Source organism: Haliaeetus leucocephalus, unplaced genomic scaffold, assembly GCF_000737465.1.
Source record: "Haliaeetus leucocephalus isolate CR32 unplaced genomic scaffold, Haliaeetus_leucocephalus-4.0 Scaffold167, whole genome shotgun sequence".
Taxonomy (NCBI): Eukaryota; Metazoa; Chordata; class Aves; order Accipitriformes; family Accipitridae; genus Haliaeetus; species Haliaeetus leucocephalus.
Window position 1 is genome coordinate 926,069 of NW_010972603.1, and position 22,581 is coordinate 948,649.

The window sequence follows — 22,581 nt, forward strand, 5'->3', positions numbered from 1 at the left end:
CCTCGGCGGCAGGCGGGGCTGCTCGCCGGCGGGTGGCTGGGAGGAGGGGAGGCTGCTGGCTCAACAGGCCAGAACGGGCTCGCTTAGCCGCGTGGGCGGCCCTGGAGGGTGCCTGTGCGTGTGTGTGTGTCCCCTGGCGGTGCGGCACAGCCCCTCCGTCGGATGGAGGGAGGCGCGCCCGGGGGCTGAAGCTTTTCCTTCTTCGCTAGATAAACCAAAGCTCAGCCGCGCTGTGGGTAGCTGCGGCTTAGGGTTTGAGGGCTGCAGCTTTGGGCGACGGTCCATTAGATCGTATTAAAACATCCCTTGCACGCAAACAGGTGAGCGTAATTCAGCTCTGCAAGGTGAAAGCCCGTGATACTGACTCTCTTCTCGCTGTACGAAAAAAGCGGTTTCAGTGTAGAGAAGCAGTAACAAACCAGACCTGAATCGAGCGAGTACAGTGAACAGCAGAGTGCAGACGGCGTAGACCTTCCTGTGCCTTTATGGTAGTCTTTTAGCATTCAGTCCTCTCGACTTTCTCCACAGACTTTGAACTGAAATAGTAATGATCATCACTGGGCAAAGGTGACTGTAACTGAAGCAAACTGTCTGTGAACGGAGATAAGATAATAACATAGTGTGTTTGTAGTGGAAATAAAGTAGAAGCAGAGACAATGTGAAAACAAATTTGCCCAAGCTCTGCAAGGTGTCTAAACGTGTGCTTAGTTTCCCATGCTGCCTTAGGGTAAAGTACATAAAGAAGCACAACTTACTGTTGCTGAATCGTTGTCTTTCGGCAAATATATTGTCCCATTCCTTTCGACTTTCCATCTGCGGGCTTTCCTGTCGATACTGTTGTAAACTAAGATGAATAATTTTTCTGTCTTGTGAGGCATGCAAATTCCTTATCCAGGTTGGTTCCTAGAATTTTGAATTTCTGTTTATAGCAAATTCATTGCAACCAATCACTAAAAATGCCTTTTTAACATTTTCATTGCAGGTGAAGAAACTTGGTATTGTTGCTGTGAGTAAGTATGCACAGATTGTTCATGTCTGGGTGTTTGGGTTTTTTTTCGGTAACACATCTGACATCTGCACTTGATTCTCAACTCAAAAATGGAAAATTAATTGTGTGTACTGATAGCTACTCTGAAATATGTTGAAAGAAGTCTCAGAAATATCAGATATCAATTTGGAAATAAGACTGCTGTTGCAACTGTAACTTAGTTCTCTTAGGGATATACCTTGTGAACCTCCTGTCCTTGTCATCTTGTTCTTCCAAGAACACCCCTAGGCCTTAAGGAGTGAGCGGTGAATAAAGCTGTTAATTCCAGATCCCTTTTTTTGTTGTTTTTGTTGTTACTAGAAGGCTGTGTTACAGGAAGAAAACAATTACAGGAACAGAACAGGTGTGGATGGGACTAGAAGTCTTCAGGGAGTGTTAAAAACTGGCTGGACCACTGGATACGAAGGATGTGAATTGATGGCTTGCCATCCAGTTGGCAGTTGATAACAAAGCGTAGCACCCTAGGTGTCAACAGCAGGGCCCGTGTTGTTCAGCACCTTCACCAACAGCCTGGGTGATGAAGTGGCATGCACTCTCAATAAAAATTTGTAGACAATACTATGTTAGGAGGAGTAGCTGACATCCCAGAATGGCAGAGCTTCAGTCCGGAGAGGTGTTGCAAAACACTAGGCCTGGGCCAACAGAAACCCCGCCAGGTTCAGCGAGGGCAAGTGCAGAATCCTGCACCTGGGACAGAACAAGCCGGGAACTGACTGGCTGCGTGGCATCCTGCTGAAAGGGAGCTGGGGCTGTGCTGGTGCCAAGTTGAACATGGATCAACAATGCAGTAACTGTGGATAAGGCAAGCCGCGTACTGAGCTGTGTTAGGAATGTGGCCAGCAGATCAGGGAAAGCTGTTATTCTCCTGTACTTTGTGCTGGTGAGGCCATACATGGACTGCGATACCCAGTTAGTGTGGTTCTCCCCCTCCCACCACTCACTCCCCTCTCTGTTTCAGGAGGGATGCTGAGGAACGGGGGAGTGTCAGGGGGCCTACAGCACACAGTATGAGAGGGGTCATTGATGTAACGGGATTTGTTCGTTCTTGCAAAGGGAAAAGCATGGGGCAACCTAGAGGCAGCCTGTCGTCTGAAGGGCAGCTACAAAAATGACAGAGCTGAATTTGTGGTAGTAATGGTAGACAGAGTAACAAGGGGCAACAGCCACAGATTGCAGCTGGAGAGGGTTGCAGTGGAGGTGAGGAAAAATGGCCCTAAGAGGGAACTGTAGTACGGTGTAGAGCTTGAGCAATCTCCTTCCCCAGAAGTTTTCAAGACTCAAGTGGGCATAGCTGCAGTTATCCTGATGCAGTAGTGGTGATAATCCAGCTATGGGAGGAGCTGGGTGGCAGGTTGAACTAGATGATTTCCAAAGGTCCCTTCCAGCCAGCGTTTAGATGATTCAGTGAGATGCACGCTGTCTTGAAAAGCAGCTTTTTTACTTCAGTAAACCACAAAGTTTTTACACAGACCTCATAAAGCAAAATATTCTTCATTAACAGAGCACGTATAAACTTGAGAATAAATAACTGTCACACAACTGGGACTAGATTTAGAAGATCAGTGAACAGTGACAGCTGTAAACACATTAATGTAACTTCTGTTTTCAGCTTACAAAATTGTAAAAACATTGCATGTTCTGTGAAGTCCTTTTCGGTAGGCTACATCTTCTTACAGACCTAGTCATTTAAGCTTTCTGAGAAATTGAGATGTTTACATACAAAATTGTGATTGAAAGAATAAATTATGTGCCCCTCAGTGCGGTGTTGTTGGTTTATTGATGTTACGTGGTTAGTGCTCTGAACATTTTGATTGGAGTGTGCCTAAAACTGTCTTGGCCTAAGCAGACTCACATACAACTCATGTGGAGTACCAGGTATCTGTAACCTGATTATAGACCTAAACCACTTCAGAGGCTCTATGGGAAGATGTCTGACGTGCTCAAACAAATGAAACCTCTCATAAAGTGCAACCTTTTTTATCTTCTTAGTTTAGTTCTTCCCACTGAAGCTGTGCTGCAGAACAGCAAAGGGTACAGCATTCTTTCTGACAATAATTCATAATACAAAGGAACATTGTGGGGAGGGCTGCTGGGTGACTAAGTTTGTACCATAGGTACGCTCCTACAGTCACTGATTTTTGATCTGGTGTTTCTCTGTACAATTGCTAAGCTCTGTGATTTGCATTTTTATATTTCCCTAGATTGAGAGTATTTTTCCCTAGAGTACGTTTCTCAGTTTTCTACCTTTTGGGACCACACCAGCAGCTTCTCAGTGTGGTCTGGAGCTTTGACTCTTTTACCATTTGAGCTAGTAAAGTCATAGATAACAATAATAGATACTCTTTCTGAACCAGTCACAAGGTGGGGAGTGAGATGTATTCTTAGAGCAGTAAATTCCCCGTGTCTTTAGCTGTAATTGGGGAACAGTTGCAGGAGTGGGTCACTAGCTTCCAGGTCTGCAGAATGGCTTAACTGAATAGGCATTGCTAATTCTGAGAGTTGTTATCTGTGTTTCCAGTCCAGTGGGCTGGGGGGATCTGACAGTCCAGAAGTGTTATGTTGGGATAACTTCTTCATAAGCCCTCACAAAGCTAACGCGAGCCTTTACTTACAGTGATAATTCAGTAATTTATTATTCAGTTTTTCAAAAGAACCACCTTGTGATCTGTCAATCTGATGTTACTCATGTTTTTGTTACTGATGTGATGTTATTTATAGTAATGCTTGCATTCATCTGAAATGTGTGCATGTCTCTCAGAAATTCAACAGAACATTCAACAGGAGAGCTTTCTTGGTGGGTCACCATGATAAATAAATGCACTGTCAGGCTTTCTCTCTTGTTACAAACCTGGAACTTGTTGAACTTTTCTTCTGTTTGATTAACAGGTAATGCTTTGCCACAAGACATTACATGTTTGGCAGCAGACCGCATGTTGATATTTGCTTCGTACGACAATATTCTCCATGCTTTTGCCAGGAACAAAGAGGTTTTTTATTACTTATTACTACAAAACAGTTGTGTAGTGTTTGTGTTTTCAAGGCACTTAATTTTCTACAAATACCTATTTTTGTAGATGTTTATTTGTGTACTTCAAATGTAGGGAAGCAAAAACTGTAGAAGGAGCAATAAAAAGCTTAAAATACGACACTGTAAGAGCAAATTCTGCAATGGCTGATCTGTGTTTTATGTATTAATTATAATAAGTAGTTAAAGATAAAAAATAAATCATTAATTCATGTAAATTAAATTAATTAAAATTAAACTAAATAATTAAAAATACTTAGTTACAATATTTTTGCCAACAGTTTTAAATATCAGAGAAAATTACCTATCTTCCACTTAAAGTTGTGTGACCTTTCCATGTATTTTATTTAAACTTGTTGCTGACTTGTGTTAGCTGTCCTCAAGTACTATGTTAACATGATATGCTACATGAACAGCATATATTGAAAACATTTCTATTTTGAAACTCTAGGTGGTTCATACCTATGAAGGTCACAAGGCAAGAATACACCTTCTGCAGCCTTTTGGTGATCATGTTATCTCTGTGGATGTTGATAATGTTCTTATTGTCTGGGATATACAGTCAGAAGGTGAGAGACACTTTATTTTTGTTATTACTTTATAAGACAGCATTGTTAAACAGTAATTTTTAAAAAAGTTTTTTTTTAAATGTGCATGTTCAGAAGTAGTTTGTTCTTAAAAAAGGAAAAAAATCATTAAATGATAGCGCTCAAAAGGTAATCTGAAGTCCTAATCCTACAATAATTTTTCATGAATGGATCTGGCACCACATGTAGAGACTCAGTAAGGTTCCATATAGGCCTAAAAAGATATGCTTTTACAGAAATTGCATTTTAGTGTTGCATTTTCTGGTAAAGACTGTGGTACAGCAGCTTTGGCACTGACTCTGAAATCCTGTAGTTCCTTGATACTTACTGGTCTGGGTAAGACTAAATTCTTACGAATGATCTTTTGATTGTGTCAGCGTTTCTCGTGCCATTGTAAAGTGCCTTACGAAATCCTGCTTCAGTGCCCTGGATTTTTTTCTTTAGAAAGCATCCTCATGGGTGTCACCAATGTCATTCCCTGGATGCTGGGTCTTGAAAGTCGCTGCAGACAGGCTTTAGAGATTTGAAGTTGCTATAACAAACAAAAAGCATGCTAATCGGGTGAGGTGTTTTGCTCAGGCAGGAGCAGGAATCCTTCAGAAAGATATAAATCACTACACTTTTGCCAGAATTGTTGTGCTAGGTAGGCTTATGGGGAAAAAATATACCTTCAAGCCAACAGATGTTATAACATAAACAAGTTTAGTCTGTCCTGTTACGCATTAGCTAATCCTTTAATGCAAGAAACACCAGTTATGGGATTTGTACAGAGTAAACATCAGTTCTGCCTTTACATTTGCCAAGGGATGACAAGCCTGCAGATTTGTAGGGATAGCCACACTAACAGTGTTTCTTACTTTTTTGCAGAGGAGTATCTTCAAGTGGATTTTGATAAGGCCACTTTTGCAGTTTCTGCAGTTCTGCATCCCAGCACCTATTTGAATAAAATTCTCCTTGGGAGTGAACAAGGGAGCTTGCAGCTATGGAATATAAGATCCAAGTAAGATTCTTAATAACTTGGGTATACTTCATGCTCCAAGCAGTTTCACATGCAACAAAAAATACTTTTAAGTACAGTAGGTTTTGAACATGGAATCTTTTACTGAGTCCTTTGGCACAAGTTTTCAGTTGGTCTACCTCCAGGAACAAAGAATGCTGCTGCTCCCTGAATGCTGATGCCTTTCAAGTTGCGTGTTGTTTACTCTCCCTGCAAAATGTCAGGGATTGTTCAGGAATTTATTTTTTTTTAATTAAATTTTTTTTTTAATTTCTTGGAATCACATACCTTTCCAATGAAAATAATTAAAATAATAGTAAATGCATGTTCAGGCCTTCTGCCTCCCTTCTTACAAGCTTAATTTTTTGATGATTGTGGGTCCAAGGAAGTGCTGGCAGGTAGCATGGAGGTAATTACTAGCATTTGATCCTTACACTCAAGTAAGAGGTGTGTAGATATGTAGTTGTTCCTGAGCACATCCCAATAGAGGATCATCCATAATGGCAGTATTTCATGCCTACCATGATCAGCTGCTTTTCTAACTCATGAAAGTTACAGCTACAGTTAACTTCCCTGCATGTTAATGTGCATACTGCAAGTAGATGTTAACTCAACTTGAGTAGTTCAGTGTTTTATTCTCATGACTACTGTATATTTTCAATGATATCACTGCTAATTTTTTTGTTCCATATTCTAAGGTTTTGGAGGTGCCATACATGCTGTGCTATATAAATGAGGAAGTAGGAATAAACTAAAAATACAGAAAAGTAAATGTCTCTACTTACAGTAGTCTTATGTCTCTTCATCGCCTGTTGCAGCATCTGAGATCCAATACATCCTAGATGACAAAGAGTCTTCCTTAGATGGCTTAGTTTCTCTTTTAATTGTGTGAAAACTTACAGGGCTGTTACTGCTCTTTTAGCAATGTTGTTGGTTTAAGCACTTTCTATTTTTTGACTGTTTGTTCCCTTCATAGATTATATTGTAGATAGGTATGGGCGCAATTAGACAAAAAAATAAATTGGAAGAACTGAGGGGAAAGTCTCATGGTCTCTGGCAAGAAAGGACAGTGAGAGGTGGTAACACATGGCTGCTAGCAGTCTTTTAAGAATGACAGCCTCTATCTGTGGTGATGGAATAATTTTTTTAATCATGTCTGTTCTTAAATACCGTCTTCATAATTTCACCTTTAAGTACTGCATGACTGCCTTGTTTCTGAACTGTCCTGCTTCACATTTTGGCTGTTACCATTTCTGAAAGAAACAAGATGAGGTGTGCTTGTAATACGTGTTAGTGTCTTCATTTAGGGAAGGTACTCTGCAAATGAAGGATTTGGTTTTTATTAGAAGTTGGACCAAGAGTGGCTTTTTATGTTGATGTTAAGAATTCTGAAAAGGTGTTCAGAGCAGAAACGTATGGGGAGCAACTGGTGGAGAATGGGTCTTCCTCCCTATTCATGTTATGTAATTATGTCACCTTTTAGGTATTAATCATGACACTAACTTGTTCAATAAAAATTAACCATAAGTTTTATTCTTAACCTCACTTACTAGTATTACAGGGGTTTTTTTCCTTTTAACTGATTTATGAGGACAGAAGGCTGATGTGCTTTCCTGTGTAAGTGCATAGAAAGCATCCATTTTGTTGTGAAAAATCCCCAGGGGTTGATTGATTTATGTTTTTTTTTTGTTTGTTTTCCAGCAAACTCTTATACTCATTTCCAGGATGGCACTTAGCAGTCACAACTCTTGAACAAGTTAGTATTTTTGGTATCTTATTTTCTCACATAACTGGTCAAGAATAGCAGGCAAAATATCCTTGCTTAAAATTACAGCAATGAAGATGACTTGTATTCTCTCAGGTAATTTTAATAGCCCTCTCTTGAGCATGTTAGGCATTGAAGAGAGGTAGACTTGGAGGTTTATTATCTGCCCTTCCTCTAGTCCTAGTTCCGTTGCATTTAGCATCTTAGCTATCTGGTGTTCATCACAGTTGTAGTGTTTTTTCACTGAATGATGTAATGAATCCACAGAAACAGTTTGTTTGAAAGATGCAAGTGTATTGTGTAGCTTCTGTTACACTGGTAGCTTTTTGCTAAATTTATTTTGCTTTGGAGGTTACTAAAATGTAGGTTTTACTAATTCAAGAAAATATTTTGTAATTTTATTTGCTGTATTTTTGTAGATATAAAACTTAATTGAAACGTATTGGTAGCATTGATGACAACTTTGAAAATGGTCTGCAGTTGTCCTGGATAAAACTTGTAAATATGGGGGTCTGTGGCAGGGTATGTGTATAATGACCCACGAGAACTACTGAAAACTTAGTGAGGTGTTTTTCAAAGGAGTTCCAGCTTCTGGAAACAGAATTGTTTCATCCAATGGAGACTAAGCACAAAATCTTGCATCTTATTTTTTGTGCGTTAAGGTAATATAGATGTCATGTGAGATGCCTGATTTGTTTCTTTTTTATTTGTCCTGGACTTATATACATTGTCTTGTATGTATTGGTATTACTAGTGTAGCAGCAAGCTTTTCCTTTTTCATTTCAGTTGCTGTTCAATTTTTCTTGCAGGCTCCAGCAGTGGATGTTGTTGCAGTCGGTCTTGTATCTGGTCATATCATTGTACACAACATTAAGTTTGATGAAACTCTGATGAAATTTCAACAAGATTGGGGTCCCATCACAGCAATATCTTTTCGTACAGGTAAGTCGTAGCATTTTTAGTGAAAATATGTGTAAAATCACTAAAACTAAGTGGAAGGTAGGAAAATATGTTTTGATAAAATGTTTCAAAATCAAAATTGGGGCTGAGATTTTTAGTTTTCAAAGGCGTCAGATAATCTAGAAAAGTTACCAATAAGTAAGGGACATCATACATCTGCATCATACTGGCTGTTTTGTAGCATTTTCTTGTGTACTGACTCAGTGTACAGGAAGTGTGACATACAGTAGGTACTCCTTTTCAAAGAAAAGTAAGACAGTTTATATTTACAACATGCCAAGAACTAACTAACACAGTACACAGTTACCAGTTACTGCAGAGAAATCAGTACACTGCAAGTTAGCATCCAAACCTACTTGTCAGTAGTGTCTTCACCCTCCAAAACAAAGTTAGAATGTTAATAGTTGGGTGACTACTGAATGGATGTTACTGGAAAACACTGTTTGTATTCACAGCTTTTTTTTCTGTAACGAGCTTGTACTAATTACTAAAGCTAGTTACTTTAATGATGATCGTGCCTACAGAGCTGTTGATACTGAATCTGATCTCTCATTTGAAAAGACAAATTTGGAAATCTTAACAGAACATAGATTGATGCAGACCCTGTTGAGGAAGAATGCTCCTGGAGAGACTTGTGGAAAGACTTGTTAGAAGTGGAAAGAGTGCCTTTTCATGTCAGCCATTTAACTCAAAACCTTAATAAAGTTAAATAACTTCCATTGCCTGCCTGAAGGTGTGGCTTTCAGAGATTCTCTAATCTCTCTCTCTTCCTGTCTTTAGAGGTAGGAAATTTAGTGTAAATATAACCTGGTTGGTTTGAACTCGGGTACTCATGTTAGTCTTTGAGTAAAGTGCTCTTCATTTAAATTAAAATGAACTTGGCATTTACTTACCTGTGAAGCTTTACCAAAAAAGAAAACGCTAGGCCTGTCTGGTTTAGTTATCTATGATGTGTGTAATTGCAAATTGGAAACTGGCTTTTTCCTGTTGTTGGAGCGAAAAGATTAGTTACCAGTTATGCAGGATATTTGGTGGAATTTTATCTTGATATGGTAAGTTTTAAAACTTGAATATTTGTAGTACGTTTTTACGAAGTTAGTATGATGTGTTTACCTCTTTAATATTAGACAGGATAGAGCAAATAGAAGAAAATTAGAAATTCTGTGAGCTGAGGTTTTTATTACTTCTTAGAATGATGGAATAAGCATATAATCAACTTTTGGAATTTGTTTTTGCAAGCTCTGGAGCCAAAAACTTGAGAGGTTTTTAAAAAAGGACTGGTAACTTCTAGAGTGCTGATAGAGTAGCTCTCACATCCTGAAGTGTGCAGGCTAGTAAGTTTGGGGGAGAATCTGGGATGGAGAATAACTTTTGAAAATGGTACAGGTACAATATTTCTTGTGCTTTCAAGCAAAACCTCCAGCATCGGCTGCTGGATTTAGATATCTCTGTTATTATCTGATATGATAACAATCCTGTTTTTATTATCAGTGAACTTTGTTTCTTTTCCGCTTGAAATACTAGAATATTTCAGTTAAAACATCCTATTTTTAGAATCAGCTTGAGTATTTTTTTTCTTGTGATTGTAGCCTTTTCTTGCATCAGTTTTAAGATGTGAGAAGTCAATAAGGATGACCTGAATGTCAATAAGCAAATTTTTTTTTTTTTTTTTTTTTTTTTTTTTTTTTTTTTGAGTAGATGGACACCCAGTAATGGCAGCTGGTAGCCCAATTGGACACATTGCTTTGTGGGATCTAGAAGAGAAGAAACTAATGTGTCAGATGCAAGAGGCCCATTCCACAGCAATAGCTGGTATGTCGTTTGTCCCTGGAGAGCCACTTCTTATTACTAATGGTGCTGATAACGCTATACGGGTAAGTTACAATAGCTGCTGCTATGTGCTGTTACTTTTTTTTTTTTTTTTTCTCTTGTAGTCCTCCAAAGTGTAAATGTTTAGTTTGGATTGAAGTAGCAGTTCTCAAATGAAACAAATACGACAAAACTCAAGTTACTGAAGTTGCCAGCTCTCAGCTGATCTCTAGTGGGGCAGTTTAAGGATTTGCTACCATGATGTCATTGCTTCATGACAGCCTTGGAGAATAAAGCTTTGGATCCGCTTTTCCAGAACCACACTTTATATCCTGGTGCACGATCTTAAATCTTGATCTATTTTTATAATGTTCTGGGTCATGAGCAGTTACTGTTGATAAGTCCCTTGTGCTGCATGTCCTCTGATGCCATTAGCCTTTGGTGGCGGGGTAGAATGAATAGTGGGAAACTGTCAGCTGCTGTGGTGGAAACTTCCAGAGTTCTAGGATTAAGGATGAAAGCCAATGGGTGAAGTTTGCTGCACCAGCTCCCAGCTAATCCTGTTCCACTTATTGGCAGGGCAATGTTCATCAGCTTTGTTTTTCTGCTTTTTTGGGGAGGCAGGTGTGGATTTTTGATGGACCTGGTGGTACAGGACGTGTATTGAGAAGCCGAATGGGACATAGTGCACCACCAACAAAAATCAGATACCATGGGCAAAATGGAGAGCAAATTCTTAGTGCAGGTATGAATTCTCATTCTTCTTATTCAGTCTGATTTCCTGCTGTGGGAAGGAAAACATGCAGAGCTAAGTGTCTTTGTTTTATTAATACAATAGATTATCTTTCATGTGTTGTGTATGTGTATTTATGAAACATAGTAAGTGATTAGTGTAGACAGTATCATTTATTACTGTATCAAACTGTTTCACAGTTTCCCTAGAGGAACATACATCAGCAGGTAGGCTGACAATCAGTTACGAGCAGAAAAGCTTAGGAGCTGCTTTTGTCATCCATATTTATATGTCTGATGAATAAAAATTGTTGCATTATCGCCTAAGGAACTATCAGCTGGACAAAATGAAAACCTGTAGCAACTAGGGAAATTCTGTTGTGACAGGGGAAAAAACAAGCAGCATAATGCATTTAAGTAACTTAGAGGAGCCACTCCACTTTTCCCAGTAGTTTTAGCAAGTTTTGTGTGTTGCAATGTCTTTGTAATTTGTTACAGCTCAGTTGTGTCTGTAATAAATATTCCCAAGGTCACTTGTTACTAAGATGTTAATCTAAAAGTGTAAAAATGCATAAATTACTACCCTTCCTTAGAAGCTAGCATATTTAAAAATCTGTACATAGACCGCTTAGGAAATGAAGTACTAGATCAGACTGTTTTGTGGCCCAGAACACTTCAGTAGTGGGATAATAGAGACTCTTCACCTAGCCTTTAATTACTCTGAAGTAATGAAATTGTGTATATGGGCAACATTTGAAAACATTACACCACATTTTGATGAAAGTTACACCTAATATGGCACAGCAATACTCTGTGCTAAAATCTTGGTGGTCATCCAACTAGTAACTTGGATTCAAGTAACTAGTTACTTGACAGTAATTCAGCTCACACCAGATGAACTACAGTAACAATCAGGAGTTGCTTAACAAATCCTCACATTTGCTTTTGCTTTACTGCTTTGTTAACTGCAGTGAAACATACAGAGAGGGCACAGAGGCAACTACTAACGTGAAAAGGGTCTCAAGCTTTGAGATCTCATTTATCTGCAGTGTAAGGAGACTGACTCTCTATGTTCCTTTCTGAACCAGTGGTAAAACTTTGTGCAACAGGAATGCAGTAGTAATGCTGTGGGGTGCCTTTCAAGTACTACTGGTTTCCTTACAACAGGCATCTCCACAAATCAACTGTATAAAATTTCACCAATGTCACTGGTTTTCATCCTGCTTAACATTTCTCCCAATTCCCAGTATATACATCCTGCCTTACTTCTGCAAGGAAGGGTTACTTGAATACTATAATTGTTCCATTGTCTTTCAGATTCTCTAAGTTCACTTTGCCTAATTTTCTGTTTCCTTACTTGTTTGGCCAGTAAAAATGTTCTGTGATTCTTCTGATTTTTAAAAATCATCTCAGTGCCTTTAATTTTACATACGTTGTGCAATTTAATTTTCTGTTAGTTTCTGGTTCTGCCTTGCCCACATCTCCCTCACAAAGTGGACCTGTTTGCTAGTTTCAAATTTGAACCTTCTGTCCCCCTATTAAATTAAATTCCTATCAGTTTTGTGAACATTGGTCACTGGGTAGAGGAGGGAAGTCCCATTAGCGTCCTGGTTTACAGGAAAGATGGACAACTCAGCTTTTGCCATTTTTGTTTGGGTTAGCTTACTGGCTAATCTAGGTGTAGTCCTTAACCAGCCACAGCATGTGTTGGTTAGACAAAGTATAAAGAAAGGAATATTGTAGTTGGTGAGGGAGTATACGGGGTCATGGGAAAGCTTTGGAAGTATTATTGAGGTATTTGAAGGATGTAACAGTTTATTTAAGGTTTTAGTCATTGAAAGCTAGGAACAGCTAGATATTGTGGTGGAGAAAGGAGGGAGGATAGAGGAATTGAACATGTAGAAGATATCCATAAAAGAGGTGTTATTCTGATCACGTGTGGGGCAAAATAGTAGGAATGGGATATAGGCCATAGAAAATTAGGCTCCATTAGTTCTGCTGCTTATAGTGTATCTGTGTTTTTTCTTGGATGAGAATTTTTAATAAACACTTTTATTATGGTGTTTGAGGTTTCATACCTTCTGCTTTTCTTGCTCAGATAGCTTGAGCAAACCCTTCACTGCTCTCTGCTAATATTTTGTCAGGTCAAGATGGAACATTGCAGTCTTTTTCAACAGTGCATGAAAAGTTCAATAAAAGTTTAGGACGTGGTAAGTATTTCAGTGAAAGTACAAATATTGGTGAAAAAAGCCCTGAAAAGTATTTATGTAAACAGGAGCTAAAACAGTCCTTATTTTCACTTTAACTGTTGTATGAAAACTGTTCATCTCAGTTGTTCTGCAAACTCAGTCCTTCCTCATGTATATAAAGTGTATTCTGAGATTCGTTTGTACTTAAGATAATTAATTTCTCTAGCCTGGCAGTGTGTGTTATTTCACTGTGGGAAACATTGGGCATGATTTTTTTAATTGAAAATGTGCAAAGCAGTAGCTGACATTTCAGCACGCATAATTACAACTGTTTACCTCATTCCCCTTCTATTCAGTTGACTAAATTATTAGTTAATTCATATTTCTTGACCTTAGTTCCTTTGATTTAATGTAGAATTTAATTTAAAAAACACATCTACCACACAATGCTGTGGTTAAGGGACACTTTCTTGAACAGTTCAGAGAGCAAGGCTCAGAAAGACTAAAATAATTATTATTTTTAAATATCTGTATGTTGATATATATGTATTTAGATAGATTTGAATAGACAGATATAGATTAATTGATTGTATATATCCTTTGGGCATAAATCTGAAATTCCTGACTCTTTGGTTTTTGAAAGGTCTGGGTGTTATACATTGCTTTATATAGTGATGTCTGTATGACCATTGTTTTAGCTGTGATGGGGGAACCTCTGCTTCAGGTTGTAAGCACAAGATCCTGCAACAAATAGGTTGAGTAGTACATCTGTGAATGTTATAGGCTAGTGATGGGCTCAGCATCACATGAATTTTGACAGGAACTCTAATAACATTCTTAGCTCTTCAAACCCTAGGTAACAGCAATGCTGTGTTAATGTAAGCCAAATTTTTCTAAGTTTTATAGGAACTTCACATTTAGTAAACAATCCTTTTTAAAGCATTATTCTCAGATCTAGCCATGAGACTGAGACACTTCTTTTTTTTTAAGGTTCAATTAACAAAAAGAAGTCAAAAAAGAAAGGTCTTAAGCTTGATACAATGGCACTTCCACCAATTACAGTCTTTGCTTCAGGTAAGTAGTCTTTGAGATGTGTTACATAGCTCATTATATCTTCATTTGGTTGTTTAACCCTCAAGACACTACTATTTTGAAATCCCATGCTGTATCAAGATGAGATTATTGAGATTCTGTGACCCTTCATGAGCTGTTGAGTGACAGTTTAAAATGACACTTTACTTGGTAAACTTTTCTATTATTTCAAAAAAGAGCATTTTATTTCAAATGTCTTTGTGTTTAACTGGCTCTTTGCTTGAAAATCTCCAGCATGGGAGCCAGAATCTTCTGATGTAGATACTGTTCCAGGCTGGAGAATGAGCAATAAGGGGGCTGAAGATCTTTGTCAGCTGAGGAAATCTTAGTTATAGTGGTTGATCTGGATTCCCCAGTTCCTTTATTTAAGTCACTTTTCAAAGTCAAGTTTCAATTACTCTGTCTGTTTGTAATTCAGTATGCAAATAGTGAACCTTACTTTTTGAAGCAAAATTGCAGTTATCTTTGCTTCATCAAAATGTGTTTCTTTAAACTAATGACCTCCTCTTCAGACTTGAAGTCTGTTTTGTCTTAAGTCTAGCTATGCTTTGGTCTTCCAAGAATGGTTGATTGTTTCATATGTTGAAAGGTTTGGATTTACAATTTCGTGTAGCCCTTTGACTACTTATGGTATTTGTATTTGGAGACCTCAGTGATACAGACTGTCTGTACATACTTGTTGCAAATATGTGAGTGTGTGTGTATATATATATATGCACTTTTAAAATTGGTATTAGACATGCCTGATTGATTTAAGGTGGTAGAACTACCTTAAATGTGTTTGGAGACATGAGAAAACAATTATTTAAGTACATTTTAGAGTGTTTCTTTTTTGCTATCTTGTCTTTGTTTGGTGAAGTGAACTAGTTTGTATCCAGTTGTTTTATTTTTTGAAGTTCTAGAAATACCCAATTTCAAGCTCTCAATTTTTTTAAACGTATGAATTCCAGGAAAAAAGCAAACTTGCTCATTATTTAGATCCTCACATATCATATTTTACTACAAAGTTTGGACACTGAGCTTTTGAGGAATGGTTTTCCTGCAAATGCAGAAAAGTCTTTTGCTATGTGAAGCAGACTTAGCTCTTAAACGCTGCTTTAAGATGTTAATCTAGTGGCTTCTGCTGCTTCAGCAGCTGAAGAAACCGTTAAGAGACTCAGCTGGAAATGTGTACAGATTGAGCAGTTTAAACCATTTAAGTTTAAATATGCTTTTCAAATCACATAGACTCAAATATACAAAGACATGAAATACACCAAAAGAATGCTTGTGGGTTTGTTAGCGTTTTAGTACACTAGCATATGCACAGTGGTTTGCCAGGTGTTTTTTATGGTTTGCCACGTTTTTTATGAATGGTAGCCTTTTGACTGTCCAACAGGGACACTAAATAAGAACTGTTCTGCCTAAAGGTATTTCAAAGTACTCTTTCTTATTTAGAATGATTCATTGTTACTAAAAGGAATATGTGTTACATTGCAGAAGTGGCACATCAGAGTGACTGGGATAGTATTGTTGCCTGCCATCAAGGGTATATAACCTGTACAACATGGAACTATCAGAAAACTTCCATGGGAGCTCATAAACTGAGGCCAGAAGAATTTAGCAAACACAAACCTATTGATATATATGCAACAGTAAGTTTATTTAGGATAATGTTTCTTCAGCATTCCAGTATATGCTATTTTGGTTTATATTTGTATAGAAGCAATATTTAGAATGAAAAAACACTATCTAGACATGTTCTAGTTGTTTTGCAGAGTGCCTTCTGCCAGCTCAGTGTGGCCTACTAGCTGTTTTGTAATGCATATGGTCTTAAGAAAAATGCTGTATATGCATTTTTCCTTAAACATCCAGGTTAAGTGCAGATTTTATTTTCTGATTCAGATAGGTGGTTGGTGTTTTTAATCTGTCAATGGGATGTAGAGCTGACTGTATGCCTGTGATGATAAACTTGCTCTGTGATTGCAAATTGCCGAAGATAGTTGGTTTTTGGCAATATGGAAAACTGTATTTCCAAATTGCAGGCAGGATATTCCCTTTAAAATGTCTTACAACTTGAGCTGGACACAATGAAAGTCAAATACTCAATGAAAGAGATTACAAATGTTTACTGAGGCTTATGGGCTTGCAAGACAGGTAGTTGCTGTGGCATACTTCATGTGCTAGGTGTTCATACTACTACTGTATCTTGTGATAAATCATTTTTCTAACCTTATGCTTAGTAGTTCAGTGATAGACAAAATCAGTTCATTTGTAAATACCTGGTTTTCTTTTAACTACTAGATTCTTTGGGCTTTATCTTTCCAGAGACATCTAGACCATTGTTTCTTTGTTTCTTACTATTTAAACTCTGTGTGAACTTAACCTATTTTGGGGTGCCATTGCAATACAGGCATTGAAACAGGCATGCAGTCAGCATGCTTGGACTTTTTCTTAGGGATTGAATTTGCGGATGTCTTGATTATATAGGTTACTCATTTAGGTTACAGTGTTGATATTATTAGATATGACTTCTGATGGGTGTCACTAAGTCAGTATTTCATTATCCTTCATAAGGATATGCACTGCCATATTTATTATTTGCTGACTATTTGCTTATTTTAAGAGCTCCTCTACTTTTTTGAGGTGTAATCTGTTGTTTGTTTTGTGCAATTTTCCTTGAAGTCTAATAAAAACATACTAGTATTTTGTATTCCTGATATGTTATGTTTCTTAACAACTTTGCTAATTACATAACACTTAAAGAATTGTTTTCATAGGTGATTGTTTTTTCCCCCCCCCCCCCCCCCCCCCGAAAGGCAGTTGACATTACCTCATGTGGGAACTTTGCTGTAATTGGGCTGTCAACTGGACGGGTAGATGTGTATAACATGCAGTCTGGCATTCACAGAGGGTGTTACGGCAAAGAAAGAGGTAAGAACTTCTAAAATACTGACTCTTAACAGAACAGCAACAACTTGGTGTTCTGTCTTCTAGGAAATTTATCATAGAATCGTTTAGGTTGGAAAAGACCTTTAAGATCGAGTCCAACCATCAACCCAACACCACCATGCCCGCTAAACCATGTCCTGAAGTGCCTCGTCTACGTTTTTTTTAAATACCTCCAGGGATGGTGACACCACCACTTCCTGGGCAGCCTTTTCCAATGCCTGACAACCCTTTCAATAAAGAAATTTTTCCTAATACCCAATCTAAACTTCCCCTGGCGTAACTTGAGGCCATTGCCTCTTGTCGTATCACTAGTTACTTGATAGAAGAGACCAGCACCCACCTCACTACAACCTCCTTTCAGGTAGTTGTAGAGAGCGATAAGGTCTCCCCTCAGCCTCCTTTTCTCCAGGCTGAACAACCCCAGTTCCCTCAGCTGCTCCTCATAAGACTTGTTCTCTAGACCCTTCACCAGCTTTGTTGCCCTTCTCTGGACATGCTCCAGCACCTCAATGTCTTTGCTGTAGTGAGGGGTCCAAAACTGAACATAGTACTCAAGGTGAGGCCTCACCAGTGCCGAGCACAGGGGGACGATCACTTCCCTGCTGCTGCTGGCCGCACTATTTCTGATACAGGCCAGGATGCTGTTGGCCTACTTGGCCACCTGGGCACACTGCTGGCTCATATTCAGCCAGCTGTTGACCAGCACCCTCAGGTCCTTTTCTGCCAGGCAGCTTTCCAGCCACTCTTCCCCAAGCCTGTAGCATTGCATGGGGTTGTTGTGACCGAAGTGCAGGACACAGCACTTAGCCTTTTTGAACTTCATAAAATTGGCCTGAGCTCATCAATCCAGCCTGTCCAGATCTCTCTGTAGAGCCTTCCTACCCACAAGCAGATCACCACTCCTGCCAACCTTGGTGTCATCTGCAAACTTACTGAGGGTGCACTTGATCCCCTCATCCAGGTCATTGATAAAGGTATTAAGCAGAACTGGCCCCAATACTGAGCCCTGGGGAATGCCACTTGTGACTGGCCGCCAACTGGATTTAAGTCCATTCACCACCACTCTTTGGGCTTGGCCATCCAGCCAGTTTTTTACCCAGCGAAGAGTGATTTAGCATGGCTTCTGAGTTGAATTTGGGAATCTTTTCAGTTTCTCTAATTACCCTACAGTGTCCTATCTTGCACTGTAATCAGAAGTAATTTGAAACCTGCTTTGAAGGACAGGATCCCTGCTAGTTTTAACAGCTCTGATGTTAGCATATGTTTGGTTTTATTTAACACAAAATTGTCAGTTACCAAAATAAATGGTTAGCACTAAAATGAGATCCTCTGGCCTCAGCTCTTTTTGAGATAATCACATTTCCAGTACTCAGCTTCTTGTTGCGGAGTTCTATCTCTGAGACAGATTTTCCCTTCTGTTTTGTGCTCCTTGCTTAAAAATGAAAGAATACTTGGGAAAGTATTCCCATGAAAGACATGCATGGGAAATGGAAATCCTGAGGAAGTCCAGTTCTTTGCATGTGCTACTGTTTTCAATTATGCAGCTGCAAACTCAGGGCTTAATGTAGGCGACAGTGTTCAGACTTTTCCTTTTAAGGGTTGCATACATGTATTTCATGTCATGTATTCTCATGTATGTTTGCTGTTGCTTTGTAAGTCTGCAATTTATAATAGGGCCCTCGTGATCTGTATTATTTTGTTGTAGAAACAAGGAAAGAGTCCTGATGAACCCTTAAACCTTACTGGGTTTCTAAAAGCCATCTAGTGTAGCAAACATGAAGTGATCTCCCAATAACATCATTGCTTGATAGTGGGATGCATTTTATAAGTTTGATTACTGGCCAGTAGTCCTAGGCATAGATTAAGAAATAAAATTGATCCCAAACCAGAGGAGCTATGCCTTATCCTTAAACTGCAGTGGAAAGTAGCCTAGGAAAACTCTCAGACTTTGGGCCAGAACTGAAACTGTTAAATTCAGTCTGGAGTGGTCACCCCTGCTGGAGGCATTCCATAAGTGATTCAAAAAGCCCCTCAAATCTCTCATTCAAAGAAAGCCCCCCAAACTGAAAGCAGAAATAAAAGCTAATATTCAGCTTCAGTTACTCACAACTTCTGTATTGTATTCTAGGTGCTTACTTGAAAGAAATTTGGTTTCCGTACTGATAAAGAAACTTCCAATATTCGAGCAGTCTTGTCAGGTGGCTTTAGAATTGTTTGTCACATGCTTACTGCTTAATTAGTTTAGTTAGGCAAAGACATACAGAAAGGTGTTTGGCATGCTGCTGATTTCTGTGCTATGTTTAAATTCTTAAACAACTTTCTTTTCCCTTGATTTGCAGCACATGAGGGGGCCATTAGGGGGGTAGCAGTGGATGGATTAAACCAGCTGATAATCACAGCTGGTAGTGAAGGATTAATTAAATTTTGGAAATTCAAAACTAAAGATCTAGTTTACACCACTGAGCTTTCTTCTTCTCCAAATGGAATTCTGCTTCACAGAGACAGGTAAGAAACTGAAGCTATTTCATGTGCTTATTGTTTTGCTGAAAGTACATAGGTCTAGGTTGGCAATCAAATACTCTTATAAAGTTTAAATTTCTGATGCTTAGAAATACAACTGACTATGAGTTGACAAAACAAAATGACTGCAAGACATTTTATTAGACTGAAGGAATGTAATGCTGTTTATCTGAGATTATCTTGGGTTAAAAGATTTTTGGAGCAATGTTAGAATGTTGTTTTTATTTTTTTGTCTCTTGGGTATTTTACTATCGTGTGCTAATGATTCTTGACAGTGGTATTCTGGGAATTGCCTTTGATGACTTCAGTATTAGTGTTTTGGATATAGAAACCAGGAAGATTGTCAGGACATTTGCAGGACACCATGGACGGATTAATGACATGGTAATTGTTAACTCATTTTCTGTAACAGGTGACATACAGATACGTAACTCATTTTAAAGATGCTGAATTTCTCTGTGTATATTAAGTCACTGAGTATTGTGTTCAGCTGTGACTAGTAAAGTTGTAGTTGAGCTCTACAGCAGTTTTGGCAGTGTTAGTTTTCAAGTTAAAATGCATAGCGTTCAAATGGCCATGTATTTTTAGTGTGCTTTGGGATTTTACTATAACTTTGCAATAAGCTTATTCAGGGTGTAACAAAAAAAACCATTATCAATAATGAAAACCACCTTGAGGAGCAAAATTGTGCAACAGTCTTAACTGTATATATAGAAAAGATAAGCCAGGTAAATAAAAGGTGTAAACGTGTCTGAGATTATGCAATGCACTGGTAATTCCTTATTTTACATCTTGTGTAATAGTGCTTTGTAGTGTTCATTGAAATAGTTTTCAGTTTCTGATTTAATTCTAAGTGCTCATAAGTAAGTATTTATTTGATCAGTTTTAAGCTCAGTGGTTTTCATCATTAACAAAAAAGCAAGGACCAAAGTGCTTTTAATAACAGCCAGATGTATCCTCTGTCATATATTTAAACCTGTTCTGAAATAGTTTCCATTTTTGTCTGTTTCTCACTTTCAATAAGGTAGTGTCAGTTTTGGTTTATGGCCAGACCATTTCATCCTGATGTTAGGGAGTAGTCTAATCTTGAACTGTGTTAAACAGGACCTCCTGCAGGGACTGACTTGTTAGTTGTGTCTTTAAATGGACTATTTTATTTCAGACTTTCAGTCCTGATGGTCGTTGGCTGATAACTTCATCAATGGACTGTACCATTAAAACTTGGGACCTTCCCTCTGGATGGTGAGTCAGTTTAAAAACATATAGGAGAAATGTATTATAATCCCCTTTCTGTCTGTTAAGTGGTAAAAAGCCTTCTGGCTTGATTTTCTGTCACCCAGTTGTACGATGTGATATTCAGTTGTACATGGTGTAACAACTCAGTACCCAGTATTTTGGTTGTGTGTGATGCTAGCAATGTGTGCCTTTTTCTGGGTATACAGAACAACAATGTCCTGAAGATCTAGTGATGAAACCTGGAGTTTTCATGTAGTGTGAATGAGTGTGAATTTGTTCTTTGTCTGGAAGCAGCACTATGATCTAAATGGCAAGAGATTGCTTAAGGTGAATTGCTGTGTGATATGCTGAAGTATTCAGAGTCATAGAATGGTTTGAGTTAGAAGTGACCTTCAAAGATCTAGCCCAACCCCCCTGCCATGGGCAGGGGACGTCTTCCACTAGATCAGGTTGCTCGAAGGCCTGTCCAGCCTGACCTTGAACACTTCCAGTGATGGGCCATCCACAACATCTCTGGGCAACCTGTTCCAGGGTCTCACCACTCCCACAGTAAAAAATTTCTTCCTTATGTCCAACTTAAACCTACCCTCTTTCAGTTGTAAATCATTGCCCCTTATCCTGTCACCACAGACCCTTTTAAAAAGTCTGTCTCAGTCTCTCTTATAAGCCCCCTTTAAGTATTGAAAGTCTACAAGAAGGTCTCCTCCCAGCCTTCTCTTCTCCAGGGTGAGACTCTGACTCTGAGCCTCTGGTGAGGCTCCAACTCTCAGCCTTTCTGCGTAGGAAACATGTTTCAGCCCTCTGATCATTTTCTTGGACCTGCTCTAACTTCATGTCTATCTTCTGCTGGGGGCCCCAGAGTTGGATGCAGTACTCCAGTTGGTTGTGTAAATAGAAGGCTGTTCTCACATTCATCTTGGCAACACAGTAGGCTTTACCTCAGTTATATTTTTCATTTGTGCATGCTTGCAACTGCCAAAAACACTCTTTTATGATCCATTGTGAGTAGTCTTCTCCCAATATGAAATTTGGCCAAGAAGTACACAAGTACACACAAGAAGTTCAGGAGCCTAGAAAAAACAGGCTGAAAAGTAACTTCAGGTTCTGTCAGTGCATTCTTTTAGCAGCACATAAGGTAGATTTTTAGTAATTTGAAGTAGTGCTATGCAGTGTGCAGCTCTAGTCGTACGTGGGACTGAATGGTTTCATTTGGATTGATTACTTTTGTTGATGTGGTTTGGTAAATAATTTTGTATACTGTAAAAGTTTTCATTTTACTACAAAAAGTGTGTTGAATCTCAACAAACAATTGACGTATTCTTACATGATGAATGACACTAGTCTAAAATGGGATGGGATGGACAGTAACTGTCTTCTTTCCAGTATAAAAGGGAGGGAAATTAGCATTCTGTTTGGACTTCCTCTTTCTAACCCTCTTTCCCTTCCAAAATGATGTGCCTACAAAAAATTGCAGCATTAATTAGAAAACTTCAGAAATGTTACTTTTATCTTCCATTTCTATAATAACTAACACTTTACAGTAAGAATCCACCCATACTGGTTTTTAAAAAGTAATCTAACACTAGTTCTTGTTCGCATGTAACACATAAGTAAATATTTTGTGTCTTCTCTCTTAATTAACTGCAAGAAATTCTGGTAAAGTTGAAATCTAGGCAGGTACATGACAAAC

At 38.6% G+C, this 22,581-nt stretch overlaps 1 protein-coding gene across 1 annotated transcript in view; it reads left to right on the forward strand.

Moving 5' to 3' along the window:
* The first annotated feature begins 986 nt into the window (after nucleotides 1-986).
* WDR36 (WD repeat domain 36) overlaps nucleotides 987-22,581 on the forward strand; it is a 32,495-nt gene continuing 10,900 nt past the window's right edge. Inside the window, exons 1-15 of the mRNA XM_010563451.1 lie at nucleotides 987-1,010; nucleotides 3,935-4,035; nucleotides 4,525-4,642; nucleotides 5,528-5,660; nucleotides 7,359-7,413; nucleotides 8,232-8,364; nucleotides 10,081-10,256; nucleotides 10,816-10,936; nucleotides 13,068-13,133; nucleotides 14,103-14,186; nucleotides 15,684-15,838; nucleotides 17,003-17,117; nucleotides 19,475-19,640; nucleotides 19,931-20,039; nucleotides 20,818-20,897. Coding sequence (XP_010561753.1) covers nucleotides 3,979-4,035; nucleotides 4,525-4,642; nucleotides 5,528-5,660; nucleotides 7,359-7,413; nucleotides 8,232-8,364; nucleotides 10,081-10,256; nucleotides 10,816-10,936; nucleotides 13,068-13,133; nucleotides 14,103-14,186; nucleotides 15,684-15,838; nucleotides 17,003-17,117; nucleotides 19,475-19,640; nucleotides 19,931-20,039; nucleotides 20,818-20,897 — 1,568 coding nt within the window. The 5' untranslated portion in view covers nucleotides 987-1,010; nucleotides 3,935-3,978. The remainder of the gene's footprint in view (nucleotides 1,011-3,934; nucleotides 4,036-4,524; nucleotides 4,643-5,527; nucleotides 5,661-7,358; nucleotides 7,414-8,231; nucleotides 8,365-10,080; nucleotides 10,257-10,815; nucleotides 10,937-13,067; nucleotides 13,134-14,102; nucleotides 14,187-15,683; nucleotides 15,839-17,002; nucleotides 17,118-19,474; nucleotides 19,641-19,930; nucleotides 20,040-20,817; nucleotides 20,898-22,581) is intronic.